This window comes from Lepidochelys olivacea (genome assembly GCF_965140295.1).
Source record: "Lepidochelys olivacea isolate rLepOli2 genome assembly, chromosome: 3".
NCBI lineage: Eukaryota > Metazoa > Chordata > Testudines > Cheloniidae > Lepidochelys > Lepidochelys olivacea.
In genome coordinates this window covers 69,923,790-69,943,714 of record NC_140413.1, presented here as the reverse complement: position 1 = coordinate 69,943,714, position 19,925 = coordinate 69,923,790, and the positions used below count along the sequence as shown (strand labels likewise).

Sequence of the window (19,925 nt, the reverse complement as noted above, 5' to 3'; positions counted from 1 at the left end):
AGGACTCATATTTTAAACTAAATATAATGAAAAATGCCAAATCCCAACCTTTCCAAAAACAGTCAAGGAACAAGTTCTTGTAGAGGTAAAAAAAAATAAAGAAAGTTTTAGAGTTTCTAATTTAAGATATTTTTTGAATCATACAGAAGTTAGGAAACTTTTATAAAAATGAACATGCAATTTTCCAAACAGTCATACTTATATCACAGTTTAGCCAACTGCCTCCAAATTTTCAAAACATTTTTTTCTTTTTATTCAGGAACTACAATTCAGAGGTTTAAGGTAAAGTAGTTTAAGTTTTGCAGTTTCAAGATTAGTTTTCTGAGAAGCCCAATCACACCCTTAAGTATACAGACCATTTCTCCATAATCAGTGCAAGAGTTTTTTCATAATATAACTGGGAGGAGGACTGAAATGTCAAAGGGTATAATCTCATCATGACACTTCATATATTAACATGAGAATAGACAATGCCATAATTAGAACATAAGCCCAATTCTCTTACATAACCTTTGAAATTAAGATAAAATTGTTTAGTACATAGTTCTGTTATATTAAAGTTTTTTTTCTTCTATGATTTGACCACCAGTGTTGTTTTAAAAACAATTTTTGCAGTCTGCTAGCATGTGACATAGCTGTAATCATATTAATACACACATCATTGTAAGTTGCTTCCTTTGCAGTTCCTTCTTCAATCAGGATCTCATCAAATAGGTTTAAACAGTTTCTTGTGGGTGTAGAGTTTTGAGCAGGATTGTCTGAAATAAGAAATACTCATTAGGAAAAGGAAAAAAATATGATCAAAGTAGTTTGTGTTATGCAGTGAGCAGACTTCTGTCAGAGGAGAGGCCTTTTAAACAAGACAGTTCACATTCTTCAGTGAGAAAGTCACAACAGTAAGAAGATTCTCCCTGCCCCACTTTAATATTTGTGCTACTTTTATTTTATTTGAAAATGTAAGGGCCTAATTTGCAGTCTAATGTAAACGTAAATGAAATTTACTTTTAAAGTCTGCTTGCAAATATTTTGTTTACATTTTTTTATTGTTGTTACTGACTCATAGGACAGCTACCCTCACTGAGATGCATTTTACATGATTGGTTAATACTGTTTTCAATTAAAACAGAGAGCAAATGCATAGCAAGCCCTTTAATTTAAAAGTGCTGAGAAGGGGTAAATCTAGATGGTAGGCCAAGTTTCCAGGATTTTAAAAGTCAGTAATTAATGGATAGCCAGAACAAAGTGTGTCTTGCAATGCATTCTGCATCTGGCTGGGTTCAGTCTCAGAAACATTTCGAGTAGGAGAAGATTCCTGGGGCAGAGACCAGCTACCAAGAAAGCCCAGCCTGTGACTCCTGTGAGTTACAGGTAGCAGGCAGGTCAGTCAGAAAGAGAAGGGGCAGTCTCACACTCAACCCAGTTACCAAGAATGTTCCAAAATGAAGGGCACTTCGAATATAACTGGCAAACTTTCCTCTTTGTTGTTTTATGTCCCCTTTCACATCTTGACTCACATGCTTTAGCTCCACTGTAATGCAAAAGCATAGACCACAGACGTCAAACACTCTCCCTCATCCTATCTGTATGTTTTGTTCATCAGTCACCTCCTATTCAGGCACCTAGACTTCAAAATCTCTGTGACAGGGATGTTATTTGGCTACACAGTGCCTACCACAATGGGGCCCCAATCCTTGACTGAAATTCTTAGATGCTACCATAATACAAATAGATATTATTAACATAATTCACCCAGTCAGGCAGGTGACACTTTATTTGTGTGTAGCATCAAGAATCCTCACATAGTAGATCAAACTGAATAAGACAATGCAGCAGTTTATTGTCAACACACCTGAAACAACTGAAGTGCTGTCCAAACCATCATAAATATCCACTGAGCTCTCATCATCATCCCTAAAAGAGGAAGCTGCAAATAAAGCAAGATCAAAAGCAAAATTTTTAAACTTTTAAGCTTTACTCTTTCTATGCGAGTGTGCATTTCACAGAACTACAATTAACACTAATGTATTAACGAACAACGTTTTACATTTGTATAGCACCTATCATCACCAACTACTTTATAACTAAGCATATGTACTGCTAATGGAATTCAGCTACCTCTGGGATAACAAAAAATAGGCAAAGGCTACACACTGGTGGGAAATAGGGACATTTTGGCCAATGACACTAAGGTAAGTTTCCACTCCTATGAAAAAAAAAGTCTTTAGTGTCAATGAGGAAAAGACAGACCCTTGGTTCCCAAAGTCTTAGACAGAAGATCTACACATAAATAAATTTGTAAGCAGTAAGTCATCCATATTGAAATTTGAAACCCTAGTCCAATGGCACTTCACAGCCAAAGCTTGGACCACTCTGGAAATTAGATAAAAGCATCATAACACCAAATGATGGAAAACTACTGCTATTTTAAAAATCTCCTCATAGTACATTGATAAGAAATTTAATATAGCAATCTGTTTATGTAATCTGTGTTTCAATTCAAATAGCTTATTCATATGATTAAAGTTTACTGATACTTTAATAATATAACTAGAGCTCATTGGAAAAAGCTGGTTCATCAAGACTGAAATTTCCCATGAAAGCAAGCCCGGGGTCCCTACCAACTCACTTGGCAGGCTTTGGGGGAGCCCCACCATGTGGACTGCCTTGGGCCAGGGACTGCAGGGCTTCCAGGCTTCCTGCAGCAGAGCAGGGAGCCTGGAAGCCCTGATTCTGCAGCAAGGAGCCTAGAAGCCCTGAAAACTCTGGCTTGAGCTAGGAGTCAGGAATCACTGGGAGCCACAGCTGTCAGGGCTTTCAGGTTCCCTGCCATGCAGCTGGGAGCCTGGCAGACTTGGTTCTCAGTGTTTAAGCTCCTAGCACTGCAGCAGAGATTTTGAAAGCCCCATATGAATCTGGAGCTGTCAGGCTCCTGGCCACTGAACCAGACTCCTTGGCCAGTTGGCTCCCTGGCCTGAGCCAGACTCTTGAAGCAGCTAGCTCCACAGGCTGTGGGAGTCAGCCAGCTGGCCTGGGAGTTTGGAAGTCCTAAAATCGCAGCCGCGGGGCAATCTGCATGGCAGGGCTGCCCCACAAGTGCAGCCCCCTGGATCTCTGGCAGCTGTTGACACAATTCACACCAGTTTCACTGCAGCTATTCAATGATGGGCAGGAATGAAACTGATATAATCATGTCTATTTCACTCAGCTGCTGCTGGATATCAAGGAGTCTATTTTATTTTAGAATCACCCTGTTTCAGTGTTCCAAAAGAAATTTTTTTCCAAATCCCCCATTTCACAAGAAATTTTGAATACTGAGATTTCTTGCAAACTTGGGAAATTCTGAACATCTTTTGTCTGTCTTATTTTTCAGGTTAACAATCCCAGTCTTTTCAATGTCTTTTCATATCAGACTTCTTATGCCTCTACTCATTCTCACTGGCGTTCTTCGAACCCCTCCAATTCTGCAACGAACAGTTATTACTACTGTAGATATTGGTATGCATAGTGCACCTGAAATTTGATATCTGGTCTTGTTTGCCTTGTTTTGATTTTCTCTTGGTTGGGAAAATAATATTTACAGTATCTTGATTGCTTGTGAAAGTAAATGTACTCATGAATATACAGCAGACACAAACTAGTACACCTCCTATAATAATCCCACATAAAAAACTATTTTAAAATGGAGTTCAGGTTGAGGGAAGCAATTTAAAGGTAAGACACTACTGGGATGTTGTAGTTATCTCAAAATCTTGCATTACAAACCCAGGAAATGCAGAGTTAAGGTTACACTTAAAATCTACACATGTTAAGATACCCACACAACCTTAACTCTGGCCTGTACTGACACCATGCATTAACCACATGATTATAGCATTTTAGTACTTGCAGTACTAATTAGATTTAAATGATTTTTAAAGACACATTCTATTATTTTCACTCATCATAGTATTACTATACATATGGTGTGGAGGATTTGTCTTCATCTTGCAAAGTAAAAAATTAACAACCTATTTAATAAAGGTCTTACCACCATAAGGGATATCACACAATGTCAGTCCATCATCATCTGTTTCCATTATATTAACTCCCTACAGCTTCCCCATCTGCGTGTACAATAAAAAAGCAGAACAGTTAGATTAACCAATATTTGAAAACTATATCATGAACTAAAAGCATCTTTAAGTATCACTCACAACAGGTTTGAATGTGGCACTCATTCTTTAATGAGATCTAACAACAAGCGAAGTAGATCGAGGTGGATTTTTGATGCCAGGTTACAGAATATAGCTCTGTAGTCTGGCAAAATAAACAAGCCTTTATCATATAAATGAAGGACAACTTCATGCAGAATTACAAGTGTTCTTAAGCAAGACAAAATTATATTAACCTCTATTTTATTTAGTATTGCTAAATAATCTTCTTAGGAAAAAGCTTTCCTAGGCAGCCAGTTCAGTTTACACTGCATAAAGATAATAGGTCTACCAAGTGTATTCCTAAACCAATTAATGAAAATAATCCAATTCCACTCCTGCCTACACTTAAAAAGTAAATTCCTGTTACAGTTAAAAACCAAAGCAGCAACCTGTATGACACTGCACATTTACGTGACATTTTTCCTGCCAATGGATCCAATAGCACTTAGCCCAAGACATTGTACACCAACTGGAAACTATCATTTAATCCTTCCCACCACCATTGACATGCGACCACCGCTGAAGTGAGGGTGGCAGCCTGGTGAACATAGAATAATACAATGGGCGGGGGGGCAGGGAGACTAAGATATCTGGATACCAGCACAAGTAACTATGCTATGAAATCTTTACCAGGGCATACACAAAGGGCAGCATCAAGAGTCTCAGTGGGTGGAGGTGTTGCTCTCCTCTAGACTTTCTCCAGTTTGTCCACATCTCTCCTGAAGTGTGGTGCTCAGAACTGGACACAATACTCCAGTTAAGGACTTGTCAGTGTTGAACAGAGTGGCAGAATTACTTCTTCTTGCTTACACCACTACTGCTAATACATCCCAGAATAGTGTCTGCTTTTTTTTGCAACAGTATTGTACTGTTAGCTCATAGTTTGTGATCCACTATAACCCCCAGATCCTTTTCTGCAGCAATCCTTCCTAGGTAGTCATTTCCCATTTAGTAAGTTATGCCATGCCAGGGATGGCAATAGGGAAAATAGGGGTTATGCCATGCCGGGAGGTGAGGGAAGAACAGGGATTGGGTTTATGACTGGCCAGGGATGCTGTGGGCTATGCCAAGGTGGTGATGACAATGACTGGGCAATGGGGCAAGGGCAGACAGGAGCTATTCCAGGCTGGGGGAAAGGGAGCCAGCCGGGAGAGGGCATGTCAGGCTGGGGATGGGCAACAGCTGGGCAGGGGGCCATGCCAGTCGGGGCAGCTCATACTGGGTGGGGTGGCAGCAGCTAGGGAGGTGTCGCTGTGCCAGGCTGGGTGGGGAAGGTGATGGTGGGGGCTGAGCCAGGCAGGGAGTGGCCGTGGCAGCAGCGGGGGGGGGGGATGGCGGGGTTGTTCCAGGCTAGGGCTGGTGGGGGGGCTATGCCAGGCTGGTAGCTGTAGGGGGGAGGCTGTGCCAGTCCCGAGGGGGCTATGCCGGGCGGGGGGCGGAGATTGGGTCTCTCTCTTCCAACCCCTCCCCCTGGCTGCGAGTATCCGCCTGGCGCCCCCTGTCCCGCCCCCTTCACCAACCGGTTGGCGTCTCTCCCGCGCCGCGGCAGCTTCCCAGAAACCCGGGATCCCCCCAGGGCCGCCGTTGTCGCCGCCGCCGCAGGTCCCGCAGGCCGGGCCAAGGGGAGGAGGGGCGGGATTCGGGCAACGGCCAGCCACTCAACAGGGACGCACAGCACGTAACCTTATTGACGTCACTAGTTCCCGCCTCTAGGCAAAAACAGTTGGCGCGAAAGTGAACCGTCTGAGGCGGCCCCGCCCCCAAGAGCCTGGCCTCACCCCCTCCACTCGAGCTCCACCCCCTTTCCCCTGCGCCCAGAGCTCCGCTCCCAGACCCTAGCGCTGTACTCTGCTTCCGGGGCGCCTGCCCCAGCGCCCCGCCCGCCCGGAGCAGATGTACCTGCCGGGAGGGAGGGGTAATGCCTCGCGTCCTGGGGCAATGGGCAAACGAGGAGGTTCATTTTTAAGTCTCTATTTTCACGCCGCAGCTAAAAATACAGCTGCACAATCCTCGTGCTCCGCCCGTGGGCAATACTCGGGGCGGCCAAGGGGGAGCGAAACAGCGCCGCGAACTGCCTTTGCCTGTGTTAGTGGCACTGTTTGCAGCGCTCACATGACATTATTCGTTTTTCACCACCGCCACCCCCTCCAGCGGCGTGCTGGGTACAATGAGCTGGACAAGGTCTCCGTCATGAAGCATTTGCAGCTTGAGACCCTTATTCAGTGAAATCAAATCGACTCGGTGTGGGTATAAATGGATCCCCTTGTAGGATCAGAGTCTAAAACAGGAGGCCCCGATCCTGCTGTCACTGTATCAACGTCAAAACTCCTTGAAAATATTGTCAGGCTACCAGCTTCTCATCCAGATTCCCCCACCAGGCTCCAGTGTGCCCAGGTGTCTACAGACCACCGCCAACACGCGAGGAGACAGCAACGGTGCATGCGCCGCGCCGCTAGTCAGTATCAACACACGACCATGTTCTAGTTACCTCGTCGCCCTTCTCCCCGAGCCCGACCTGTTCGCCTCATACACCTGCTGTCTCCTCGCTGCCCATGTAGCTGCAGTGTCATATCAGTAGTTCAGTGGGCACTGAGGAGCCTTGGCAGCCGGCAGGACCGAACTCTGAACGCTGAACCCGGGCAGGAACGAGCAGTAGCATCCGAGATCACAGCGAAGGGACAGGGTAAGACTCGCCCCAGCTCCCGAGGCTGTGAGTAGAACTGCACCTGCTCCCGGGGAGCCCCTTGGAAAACTACAGATCCCACTAGGCAGCGCTCGATCTTCCCAGTGGCCGCTCGGGCTCACGGGGGAGTGATGCATGCTGGGACGCGTAGTTTTCCACCGGCCCCGCGGCTGGGGTCGCGAGGCTTCTTCCTTTCCCTCAACGGCGCTGCTTGGTGACGTTTTGCCAGAAACGGAAGCTTGTCCAGCGCGAGCTGCGCGTCTCTTCTTGCCCCCCACGTGTCGCGGTGTATCGGAGCTTCCGAAGGGAAGCGCGCCCTCCCCCTCCACGAGAGACCCCGGAGCTCGCGGCGGCGGGGGCTGTGGCGCGGGGACATGGAGGCCCTGCGGCTCCACCTAGCCGGTGCGCTGCAGCTGGTGGCGCAGCGGAACGAGAAGAGCAGCAGCGAGCTGGGCAGGTTCCTGGCCAAGCAGGTGAGCTAGTGGCCGCGCAGCGCCAGCGCAGCTCCCGGGGGCACGGGGCAGCTCCCTGGGCAGCCCTCCCACCCCGCGCCTCCCCCCGCTGCCGCCTGCTGCGTCACCCGGCTATCGCTGTGGGGCTGGGGAGGAGAACAAGGGCACCCCCTTCTTCTGAAACACCCTCAGCCCTCGTCTGCTTCGCCAGAGCTGCCCTCCCCAAAGACACGACCCCTCCCGCCCTCCATCTCCCTTCGGGCAGCGTCTGCTACGGAGAGCAAAGGACAGCTGCACCCTGTGCAGGGAACACCATGCACCCCCATCGCCCCTCCGTCTTTGTTTCCTGCTGGCTCTCACCCTGCAATGCTTGTCCAGCCCTGTCTTCTCACCCAGGTGTTTCCCTAATGGGGAAAGGACAAAACACCTCTTCTACTGTTCTGCGTAGTTAGATCTTTTCTTCTTCTGGTCTCTGTAGTTGGAGCCACGGGAGCTCCCCTTCTAACATCTCTGTACTCTATCCCCATCGATAGCAAACTGTTCCTCCTTGGTTTTAACCTCCACTGTCTTCCAGGGCTGTGGAGATGAATCTGCCCTACAGTGAGAGCTAGAGGGAGCTAGGCATTGAGATACCTTTCATGCTCTGGGCCTCAGTTTCTCTGCTTCAGTTCCCTACACTTCAGGATGTATTTTTCTCTCACTCTTCTTTGTAAATATTAGAGGGAATATGGCCTAGTAAAGTAATGAGTTCTGTTCTTAGCTTTACCACTTGCTATGTGATCTGGAGAAGATCTCTGACTTCTATGTGCTGTAGTTTCTTTAGTTAAAAAGTAGGGCTACTTATCTATGTTGTGTTGATGTTGAGATCTAATTCATTTATGTCTGTGAAGCATTTGGCAGTCTTCAGTTGGAAGGTGTTGGAAGAGGAGATAAAAGTGCAAAAATTTTGTATTATAGCATCTTTCGTGACTGACGTTTCAAAGCACTTAAACGGCATATCTGTATACATAGGGCTCAAAATACACTTTCCCATTTGAGTGTTCCTGATGTCCGAGAGTGAGGGAGCCTAAACCATCAAACTTTTTCAGATGTAAACTTTCATTTCAAAATGAATTTCTCTCTGCTAAAGTTAGGAAAAACCTTCCTACTGTGAAGCAGTAATTTGCAGTCTTATTTATTTTTAGACAGTGCTATTCATTGGTGGTTACAGTTTTCTCAAGCACTAGTAGGAGCAAAGTGAAACTGATGTGCAAGGATTTAGCCAACTCTATAAGCGAACATGTATGTGGGAGATCAGATGGATGTGAGAACTGCAAACATCATTGCACATGGAACTGAGTAATTGTCCGTGACTACTGTAGGCTGTTGTCTCCTTGCTTTGCGCTGTTTATTTTTTTCACATAAGGTGTTGATGCACTTTGCTTCAAAATAGTTAATGGTAACATGACAAACCTGCCACCACCTTGCTCTGTCATGGGCTGTTTCTTCCCAGTTACTGGGCTCGACCTCACATGTTTTCAGATTTGACTTCAGTGTATCTTTATACCATTTGTACCAACAACCATGAGAGTGACTGCCTTGTTGTAACTGACCACAAAATATGGCCTTGAGTGTTCTTGAGTCAGCCGTACAAACAAGGTGCCCAGACCAATGCAGCTGAGCCATTATGAGCATGTTTTGAGTGCCGGACGTCTGTCAGCAATTAAGGATTTTGATATTAGGAATCTTGATCAACTATTTGACCCTGCAAACAGACTGAAGGCAAATGGGACTGATCGAGTTTCCTGGAATGAGGCAATGTGTTGTTCATGTCTCACAACCATACAGAAGTGTCGTTAGATATTTTGATTATCGCTTATTTTGGTGCCCTTATCATTCTGTAGGTGGTGTGGCAACTTCCCAAATGCAGAGTTCGCCTTAGACAGCATGCTCTCCAGGTATCAAGAGGAGCGTTGAGAGGAGTGGTGTTGATCTTAATAAATGGGTAGACATGCACATCTCCCTGCACCGGTTCATACAGTATTTCAGGGTTTTTTTTAGACTAATTGTGAAACTAAAGCAATTAACTGCATGAACGAAGTGATCAGTTTATAAATTGAATGTCATTAATCTAGTGAACAACTAGTGCACAAAGAAAAGGAGTACTTGTGGCACCTTAGAGACTAACAAATTTATTTGAGTTTCTAAGGTGCCACAAGTACTCCTTTTCTTTTTGCGAATACAGACCAACACGGCTGCTACTCGGAAACCTGTAACTAGTGCACAGTCATCAGCAAATAAAAGTAAAAAGTAAATAATAAGTAAAGCTGCCACTTTTGTATGAGCACAGAAGTGTTGCAGATTAAACAATTTCCATCGGTGCAGAACTGAATAAATATTCCTCTGTCAGTGTTATGAAGTGCATGCATAAGCATAGCCAAAAAAAGGATGGAAAAGAGTATGGGAGCAAGCACAGAGCCTTGTTTGGGGCCATTAGTGACAGTGGTCTGCTATCTTTCCATTTTCCATCACTCTGACCATTATCCCATTATGGAAGGACCAGATGACAGAAATAAACTTTGCACAGCATCCAAAGATGAACAGAAGTTTCCGGAGTCCCTCATGATTTACAGAATCAAAAACCTTGGCTAAGTTGATTAACACCATATGAAAGCCACAGTTTTGTTCCTGGAATTTTTCCTGGAGCTGAGGGGCTGCAAAGATCATGTGTGTAGTGCCCCATTCAGACCGAAATCCCCACTGAGACTCAAGGAAAATAGTTTCCAAAAATAGTTGTTAGGTCTATTCAGTATAACCCAGGAGCCGAAGGTAGGGAAATGCTGAGAGATGATCACCTTAAAGGTGATAGGGCAAATTGATAAAGGTGAACAATATTGACATCCTCGAAATCCCGTGACACTGACTCTTGCTCCCATATAATTTGGAAGAGCCTTGTAAGGTGCCTTGCAATATGGTAGCCAGCCTGCTTGTACAGTTCTGCTGGAATGGCATCTAGTCCAGGTGATTTCTCTTGTGACATCTGCTTGACTGTAGTCTTGTATGAGGTAGGGGCTGGTGCAGGCCCTTCTTCTAAAGGGTGTTGCGGAAGGGCATTCATTGCTTCCTCAGGGATGTCTGAAGGGTAGTTGAGAAGTGAACTGAAATGTTCCATCCATCAAGCATTTATTTTTTGTTAATTAAAAGTTGATTGCCATCCAGAGTGCATACAAGGGTTATCCCGTTTCACCTGGGAGCATACCCAGCATGGAGACCAGGAAAAAAGCTTTTGGTGTGTTTGCGGTCTGCTATTGGTTGTAATTTTGCCACTTTGTTTTCTGCCACTGCTTTATCATTTGCTGAAGTCTGGTCTGAACCATCTGATTTGCTCAATGATATGCAGCCCTCCTAGCAGCTGAACTTTATCTGCTTTGTAGGCTTGGAGCAAAAGCATGCAGCGAGTTCAAGAGCTGACATAGTTGAGAGTCATTCTCATCAAACCAGTCCAGATATTTCCTCTTAATGAAGTCAGAAACTTCAGCTGCCAAGTTATATGTTGTAGGAAATTGACAAGACTGTCAGAATGATACATTTGGGAGCTGAATCTGACAGGCAAGAAGCAGCGGAGTCAGGTATTGAAGTTATTCATGAGGGAGAAAGACCTGAGAAATGGAAGCGGGGAAGGGTAGAGTAGCAAGAAGAGGCAGAGCAGTCCATCTCTCTCTGACTGGAGCCAGGAGGGAGAATGTATGAGAAATAGTATGAGAGAGAGAATGTCCTTCCCCTTTCCTGTAGCTTTAGGAGAAGGTGAGCTTCAATTTTATTACTCTTGCTTGCTGGAAACTGATAGAAAGATGGATTGTAGAATAGGGGCCAGTGGTAGAACCTTGGTGGATAGTAGTTAATTCTTTTGGCGAGATGAAAGGCTGTTGTGGTATTGCCAGGCTTTGGACCTTCAGCTTCCGAGAACTTAGTACCTTATATATTAGGCTGGGGTCACTCAACAGCAATCATCTCCAGCCATCCTTTCTGTTCATCATTTTAATTTGCTAAATATATAATATCTTTATGGCTTTATATACAGGATACATTCTGCTTGTATTGTTCTGCAACTTCAGTACTTTTGTTTGGCTCCCTTCTCCTCGTCTCTTTAGTGTTTCATAAATAATTGTCAAAGGGACTTGTCCAAAATCTATTTGGTACTCCTGGGGGAATTCTGTGCCACTGCACAATGCAGAATTTTGCAGAATTCCCCGTTTTCCCCCACAGAATTGGGCTGCAGAGCTGCTGGCCACCACCAGGGGCCGCTGGACTTTGCAGTGCCCAGCTCTGAGTGAGCGGAGCATCCAGCCTGGCTGGGCTGGAGGCTGCACTATCTGCTTGATCCTCATTCTCCCAGGGAGAGGAGAGGGCCCGGGAGACCCAGCTCTGGCAAAGGGTAAGGAATGGCAGGGCTGCACCGCACCACGTCCCCTGGCAGGACAGTAAAGAAGCTGGGGGGAGTAAAGCCTCTTGGGGTGCTGGTGTCTGGGCTGGGGGGTATTCTGCAGCTGAGCTTTGGGGAATGGGAATGCAGGGGTCTAGGCTCTGGAGGCCCCACATAGCCTCCACCAGCACCATCCAACTGGAAATGGGTTGTCGTAGGGGTTTCTTTAACTCTCTACTCCTGGGGGAATCTTTTTTGCTGCTGACTGTATTGTTGACATACTTGTTGACAGGTATTTTGAAATAAATTACAAAAATAATTGAAACTGGAATGATTATATTGTGTTATTTTGACAACTAAAATATGCAGAATTTTGCAAAATTTTAAAATATTGTGCGCAGAATTTTTTAAATTTTGGAACAGAATTCCTGCAGGAGTAATTTGGGGAAGAGAATCCTGCTTTTGGGATTCATTTTAAAGAAGCATTTAAAGCTTCTCCCTCTGGTTGTAAGGGATTTTGCTGTTCATGCTTAAATGAGTCATATAAATAGTGTCTCAGCTAAAGAAAAATAATCATGCCAAAATTTCAACCACTCTTAATTTCCTGACCCTGCATTTCTGGGTAATGCAAGCACCCTTGTGAGGGGCAGCAATTAATTTGAGTCTAAAATGAGAGGTATTGGTGTGATTATGGGCACGTGGTATTTATTTGGACTAGATGAAATGAGTTTGGCTTAGTACAGTTTTCACTTGCGGGGGATCCATATCATGCAGCACCCACACAATTGGCACCCTTGTTGGCAACTCTGTGAGAAGCTAAGTATTGAATTGTCATGGTAACAGAATGACCCTTCTCACATTTAGAGGGATTTTTCTATCTAGAGTAGGTTCAAGAAGGGCTGGTAAGGAAAAGTAGGGGGAAGTTTTCACTGCTGCTAGTTATGCCTTATTTACTCTATGAACAGAGGATTTCCAGTTTTCAGTGGTGTCAAGGGGATATCTTTCACAAGCACTAGCCTTACCTATTAAAACTATGTCTGCACTGCACAGTCCATGCTGGCATAGCCTCCTTGTGTAGATGCAGCCTACCACCAGAAGAAGAATTTTTCTATCTGCTTGTAGGAACACCACCTCGAATGATATTAGATAGGTTGAGAGCAGCACACTTCTGTCGATAGAGCTGCATCTACGTTTTTTCCACATCTAGTGATTGATATAGCTAAGCCGATATAACTTTTAAGTGTAGACCCAGAGTTGTGCTGCATCCATGTGAGAATGTATCTTCAATTTCTGTGTTTAAAAATAATCAAACTCAATTGTTCTAGTAATGTTTACAGACACCCTGGTCCAGTAGCAATGTAAACGTGAGTTAGCATAATAGGCATTATCACCAGTATTTGGGCATCTGCCACAATAAAATACTCAGCCTGAATGTTCATACCGTATGAAAAGGTACTGTCACAACTAACATACATTTTCTATTGTCCTTAATGTGCAGCAAATATTTGGACTTCAAACTCTTTTGAATCAGAACGTTGCATTTTCATGGGTGCAGTCTCATATGCTGGTTTTATTAGAGAAAGTCGTTTTGGCTCCTTGTGGCAGTGTGGGGTTTTGTGGCCACAGTTCAGAAATGTGAAGGTCAAACTACAAGCAGGAGGGTAACACAACATCCTTCTTTTTTTCTCCGTCTTTCATCACTCTGTGAACTGAGCAACTTGAATTGAAAGTTCTGAGTCTTTGGGCAGTATCTCTATGCAGTTATGGCTTAAGCAGCAAGTAGGAGAGAACATTTGAGAGAGTCTTAAGGGACATCTGGGACACTAGATTCTGGTTCTCAAATTGGTTGATTCTTTGGGATTACTTTACGTTTATGCTAGTTTATCTTGCATTATGACTTTCACTTCTCAGATGTATATGAACTGAGGGATTTTTTAATAAAATAATAATTTGCAGCTCTCCATCATTTTACCAAGGAGTTATTGTCATTACTCCCTTCACAGATGGGGAAACTGAAGAACAGAGAGGTGAACTCACTCCCCCAAGGTCACCCAGCAAGCCAAAGCAGAGCAAGAATAGGCTCTATGCTTCCGGAGACCCAGTCTAGTACCCTAACAACTGGGGCAAACTGCCTCCTCCTTAAAATGTTAAGCTTTAAAACAAACAAAAAGATTTAGCTACCAGATATGCAGTCACATAACATGTAGCAAAGGCATGGTTTGTGCTCAGTGCTGAGCTCTTTCTGCCTCTCTGGCTCTGAAGAGCTGTGGTTTCTGTGAATGATTCTATTAATAAAGAAGCTTCTCCTGCAGAGGTGGAAATCCTCCATCCCTGAGATGGGTGGTTTACAACAGTCTCTTCAAACACTAGCAATCTGAAGATATTTGGTCTTTACTGGGCTTTAACAAGCCTTGTATTTACACATACCATTCAGGGTATTGCCTGGATGTAATTGCACATATTGTTTTATCTCACTCTTTTTGGCCATTTCTTGGTAGTATTTAGCTTTTTCCCATTTACCGTGCAGGAGGATGTGTATGTTAGACAGGTGTGGTTCTGTCTGACTTTGTAGATGGCTCTAGCTACTACGTGTAAAGCCACTAAAACTTTAGTCACAAAAAAATTAATGATCCTTTTTTAAAAAGGATCAAATATGGTGATCTACCATGACATGCATGTTCTAACCTTCAGTACAGAAATAAAAATAACTCGCTAGATACATGTTCAGAATTGGGAGAGAAATATCTCTAACAATTTATTATATGTGTTATCATAACATCAGATTGGCTTGTGATTGCTGCTCTCTAGTGTTATGAACCTAGTCTGCCGATGCTTTCCAAATCAAACTCTACACTGGAAATAAACTTTTGATACTTAACTTGCGCACCATTCATCTTAATGCCCTTCACCTCAGGATGATATGGGATCTGTGCACAGACAGAGTGAGCAGTGTGTACATGTTCTCCTTTCATGTGGGACAACACAAACCTGCAGTTGAATCTCCAGGTCAGATGAAAGTCTAGCATTCAAATTAAATGATACAACTTAACACTGCACAAAACATTTAGAACAAGGAAATAGTGTTTTGAATAAAACCCGACAGGAGCGCCATTTGGCTGTCAATACCTCCTCGCATGAAGGCAACTGAAGATTATATTCATCTGCCCTTGGTGCGGTTATGCTTCTTCATCCCCTGACCCTCTCCTTTTCAGTACATTTGTGATTAGTTTAAATTAGGCACAAGCCTTTACAGCTAGAAAATGGCAGTTGTTGCATTTGTATCTAGCCCACAGTAGTGACCATGTTATCTGTTATCCTTGATATTAGTTTAGGTGGGACTGTTATCCTCCCCAATCTTTGTCCTCATATTAAATAGTTTATTGCCTATTAAGTTTCCTGTTCCAAGGCAGTAGAATGTACTGTTTGTTCTCTATAGCAGTGGTTCTCAAACTAGGGCTGCCGCTTGTTCAGGGAAAGCCTCTAACGGGTTGGGCCAGTTTGTTTACCTGCTGCGTCTGCAGGTTCGGCCAATCGCAGCTCCCACTGGCTGTGGTTCGCCGCTCCAGGCCAATGGGGGCTGCGGGAAGCGATGCCGGCCAAGGGATGTGCTGGCCGCCCTTCCTGGCCCACCAGGGGCTTTTCCCTGAACAAGTGGCGGCCCTAGTTTGAGAACCACTGCTCTATAGGTTTGTCTTGATTAGGAAATGTGGTTGAGCCTAGGTCAGGCTTAGGCTGTGTCTACACTACTCACCTTACAGCTGTACCGCTGCAGCTACACCGCTGTAAAGTCTCCTGGGTAGCCGCTGTGTGCCGGTGGGGGAGAGCTCTCTTGCCAGCATAATTAAACCACCCCCAATGAGTGGCGGTAGGTATGTTGACAAAAGAGCATCTCCCACCGACACAGCGCTGTCCACACTGACACATTTGTTGGTGAAACTTGTGTTGGTCTGGAGGGTGTTTTTTTCACACCCCTGACTGACAAAAGTGCTAGTGGAGACAAAGCCTTAGTTGACACATGCTAGCTAAGCCTGACCTCTTCCAGAGGTATGTAGGTTACCACCTCAGCTTATTTTATCTGTCTTGAGCTTAGAAGGTGACGAGCTAAAGATGTTACCCTATATCTACATGAGGAAAAAGGTCAATTTCAGTCTAGCTTAGCGTAGTTTGGCTAACTTAATTTAAACTCAGCGTCTTCCTACTGTAACTCTAAGGGTAAGTCTAGACTATAGTTTGTGCTTCCATTTTAACTTGATTTAAATGATCATCAGTTAATTTAAAACAGCATATTTTTAAATGCTAACCTAGACACTCCACAGATGTTTGTTTCAGAACACAAATGTTTAAACCAAACCACACGCATTTGTGGAGTGTCTCCGATCATCTTGGCAAATATCAAATGGTGGACCTATCTTCCATGAATGTATCTAATTCTTTTTTGAGCCCAGTTGTACTTTTGACCTTCAGGACGCCCCTTGGCAATGAGCTCCACAAATTGACTACATTGAGTGAAGAAGTACTTGCTTATGTTTGTTTTTAAACCTGCTACCTATTCTGTCATCAGGTGACCCCTATTTCTTTTGTTATGTGAAGGGGTAAATAATACTTCCCTATTCACTTTCTGCATACCATTCATGATTTTGTGGATCTCTAACATATCCTCTCTTAGTCGTCTCTTCTAAGATGAATAGTCCCAATCTTTTTAATGGGTTTCAGAGTAGCAGCCGTGTTAGTCTGTATTCGCAAAAAGAAAAGGAGTACTTGTGGCACCTTAGAGACTAAGCAATTTATTTGAGCATAAGCTTTCATGAGCTACAGCTCACTTCATCGGATGCATTCAGTGGAGAAAAAATATATATATTTTTAATTTCTACTTGAATGGAATTTGTTCCATACCCCTAATAGTTTTTGCTGCTCTTTTCAGCATCTTTTCAAATTCTACTATATCTTTTTTTGAAATGGGGGCCATCAGAACTGCATGTATTATTCAGTGTGTGGGTGTACCATCGATTTATGTAGAGGGATTATGATATTTTCTGTCTTCTTATCAATCTCTTTCCTGTTAGCTTTTATGACTGAAGCTGCACATTGAGCAGATGTTTTCAAAGACCTACCCACAGTGACTCCAAGATCTTTCTTGAGTGGTAACAGCTAGTTTAGACCCTGTGGTTCTGAATGTATAGTTGGGATTATGCTTTCCAATATGAATTGCTTTGCACTTATCGACAATGAATTTCATTGATCATTTTGTCATCCACTCAGCCTGTTCAGTGAGATCCCTTTGTAACACTTTGCAGTCTGCTTTGGACTTAACTATCTTGAGTAATTTTGTGTTGTCTGAAAATTTTGCCACCTCACTGTTCACCCCCTTTTCCAGATCATCTATGAATAGGATGAACAGTACAGTCCCAGGACCGATCCTTCTGGGACCCTGCTATTGATCTTTCTCCACTGTGAAAACTGACTGTTTATTCCTATCCTTTGTTTCCTCTCTTTTGACCTGTTGTTGATTCATGAGAGGGCCTTCACTCTTATTCCGTGACTGCTTAGTTTGCTTAAGAGCTTTTGGTGAGGGACCCGGGGTGGATTTGATTTACATCAAATTGATTTAAATCATAATTTAAATGGTTGGTTATTTCATTTACCAAAGGTAATTGAAGCAGATATTTATGAAGTCATTGGGAGGTGAACTATCTCCAGTTCATTAGTATTAATGTATTATTAGTATTAGTATTAGTATTAATGTAGTATTAATCATTAATATTTGGAAGATTTTCTTGCCATGCTGTATTAGGAGGAGAACATCGCCAGACAGACATTTAAATTGTTTTATTTAACTAAAACAACGTTATGTATTCTGGATTTTTTTCTTCAACAGCAAACATATAATATTTTAACAAAACAAGCATATGAATTTTTGAATGTAGTTAAACATTCAAGTTTTTTAAAATCAGGTTTGTTTTTGTTAACATTGTTTTTAACTAAAATAGTTAAATGAAATATTTTTTTTTAAAAACAGAAATTAAATAGACTATGTTAGCCAGGTCAACATGAGAAACTTAAAATATTGGCTTCTGCAGCTAACTCAGTTGTCCTCACCTTCGTTTTCCTGTTTGTTCATAATCTGGAAAAGAAAAACAAGCTTTCCTGCTTTTTCAGGTCCCAAACGATTTCTCAATTTGGAATGAATTAGTCCAAAGGAAGAAAATATTCTTTCTACACCGTCAGAAGAAGCGACTGCTGTTAAAAATTAGATTATCACTTCAACAGTCTCTGAATCCAAGTGCTTAAGTGACTTCCACCAGTTCACTGGTGTGACTTTCTTTAGAACATCATCAGCAAACATATTTCTTGAATGGTTCACCATTAGCTCTGAAGTTTATTATAGTTGGCATTATTGAGGGATGATTGAGGGATGTCCATGTCATTGCCAACTCCTCTTCTTCAGCAGTTAAGGTTTGACCCTGGTCCCGAGTATTGAGAATATTTGCAAGAAAATGAGCTGGAGATAGTGCTTGTCCTATTCATTTTTTTTAATGCTTGTAATTTAACTCTGTCATTGCATATGTCTCTTTCTAAGATCTCACTCAGTTCCTTCCAATTTTCAACAGTGTCAGCAATAAAACGGCTGTTTCCCTGCATTTTGTTCAAGGCTACAGAAATAGGCTTCAGGGTACTCAGCATGTGTTCAACATTTCTCTTAAGCCCAATGCTGAGAACTTTGGCTGCTACCATGGGGGCCCTGGACTTTATTCTCTTAGTTGGCAGCCTAAATTTTACCTCGTTGCCTGTAGAACCAAAGGACTGTCTCAGAAACAAAATAAGCATCCCTGTTAGCTGTCTTATTGGAGTAGCTAAGGATTGAGTAGACTTGGAGACTAAATTACTCTTTCACCCTAGATGTGATCCCTCCATGCCAGTACTGAGGTATGTGAGTGGTATAGGGAAATTATGCTGGTGCTGTTTGTGTATTGGCTCCATGTCTAGTTGGCAGCCAGTGTCAAGTGGAGTGTCCCAGGGGTCGGTCCTGGGGCCGGTTTTGTTCAATATCTTCATAAATGATCTGGAGGATGGTGTGGATTGCACTCTCAGCAAATTTGCGGATGATACTAAACTGGGAGGAGTGGTAGATACGCTGGAGGGCAGGGATAGGATACAGAGGGACCTAGACAAATTGGAGGATTGGGTCAAAAGAAATCTGATGAGCTTCAATAAGGATAAGTGCGGGGTCCTGCACTTAGGACGGAAGAACCCAATGCACAGCTACAGACTAGGGACCGAATGGCTAGGCAGCAGTTCTGTGGAAAAGGACCTAGGGGTGACAGTGGACGAGAAGCTGGATATGAGTCAGCAGTGTGCCCTTGTTGCCAAGAAGGCCAATGGCATTTTGGGATGTATAAGTGGGGCATAGCGAGCAGATCGAGGGATGTGATCGTCCCCCTCTATTTGACATTGGTGAGGCCTCATCTGGAGTACTGTGTCCAGTTTTGGGCCCCACACTACAAGAAGGATGTGGATAAATTGGAGAGAGTCCAGCGAAGGGCAACAAAAATGATTAGGGGTCTGGAACACATGACTTATGAGGAGAGGCTGAGGGAACTGGGATTGTTTAGTCTGCGGAAGAGAAGAATGAGGGGGGATTTGATAGCTGCTTTCAACTACCTGAGAGGTGGTTCCAGAGAGGATGGTTCTAGACTATTCTCAGTGGTAGAAGAGGACAGGACAAGTAGTAATGGTCTCAAGTTGCAGTGGGGGAGGTTTAGGTTGGATATTAGGAAAAACTTTTTCACTAGGAGGGTGGTGAAACACTGGAATGCGTTACCTAGGGAGGTGGTAGAATCTCCTTCCTTAGAAGTTTTTAAGGTCAGGCTTGACAAAGCCCTGGCTGGGATGATTTAATTGGGGATTGGTTCTGCTTTGAGCAGGGGGTTGGACTAGATGACCTCCTGAGGTCCCTTCCAACCCTGATATTCTATGATTCTATGATTCTATTGCCTGACTTATAAAGCCTCAGCTTCTCATCTTCCACAAGTGATAAAATTAATACCCAATTTGCCTGCTTGGCTTTGTGTATTTTCATTGTTACCTTTTGATTTTACTATGCAGACTCATCTCTATACTGATCTATATTGTCTTCGTACAACTTATCAATTGTTACAGCAGTTAAAAATAATAGAATAGTTTTTGCTACTCAAAAT

The 19,925-nt window shown here is 43.6% G+C and overlaps 2 protein-coding genes across 3 annotated transcripts in view; one reads left to right on the top strand and one right to left on the bottom strand.

The window, feature by feature from the left end:
* CASP8AP2 (caspase 8 associated protein 2) overlaps positions 1 to 6,886 on the bottom strand; it is a 29,289-nt gene extending 22,403 nt beyond the window's left edge. The window contains exons 1-4 of one of the 2 annotated variants that reach the window (XM_084624307.1): positions 6,682 to 6,886; positions 4,028 to 4,103; positions 1,850 to 1,924; positions 658 to 758 (exon numbers count right to left, since the gene is read on the bottom strand). In XM_084624307.1, coding sequence (XP_084480433.1) covers positions 658 to 758; positions 1,850 to 1,924; positions 4,028 to 4,076 — 225 coding nt within the window. In that variant the 5' untranslated portion in view covers positions 4,077 to 4,103; positions 6,682 to 6,886. Of the gene's footprint in view, positions 1 to 657; positions 759 to 1,849; positions 1,925 to 4,027; positions 4,104 to 5,713; positions 5,816 to 6,681 lie in introns of those variants that run through there. The other variant, XM_084624306.1, reaches the window with a different exon arrangement.
* A 244-nt stretch (positions 6,887 to 7,130) lies between these two features.
* The window catches only part of MDN1 (midasin AAA ATPase 1), a 163,204-nt gene continuing 150,409 nt past the window's right edge, over positions 7,131 to 19,925 (top strand). Inside the window, exon 1 of the mRNA XM_084622359.1 lies at positions 7,131 to 7,349. Within this exon, the coding sequence (XP_084478485.1) occupies positions 7,251 to 7,349 (99 nt within the window). The 5' untranslated portion in view covers positions 7,131 to 7,250. The remainder of the gene's footprint in view (positions 7,350 to 19,925) is intronic.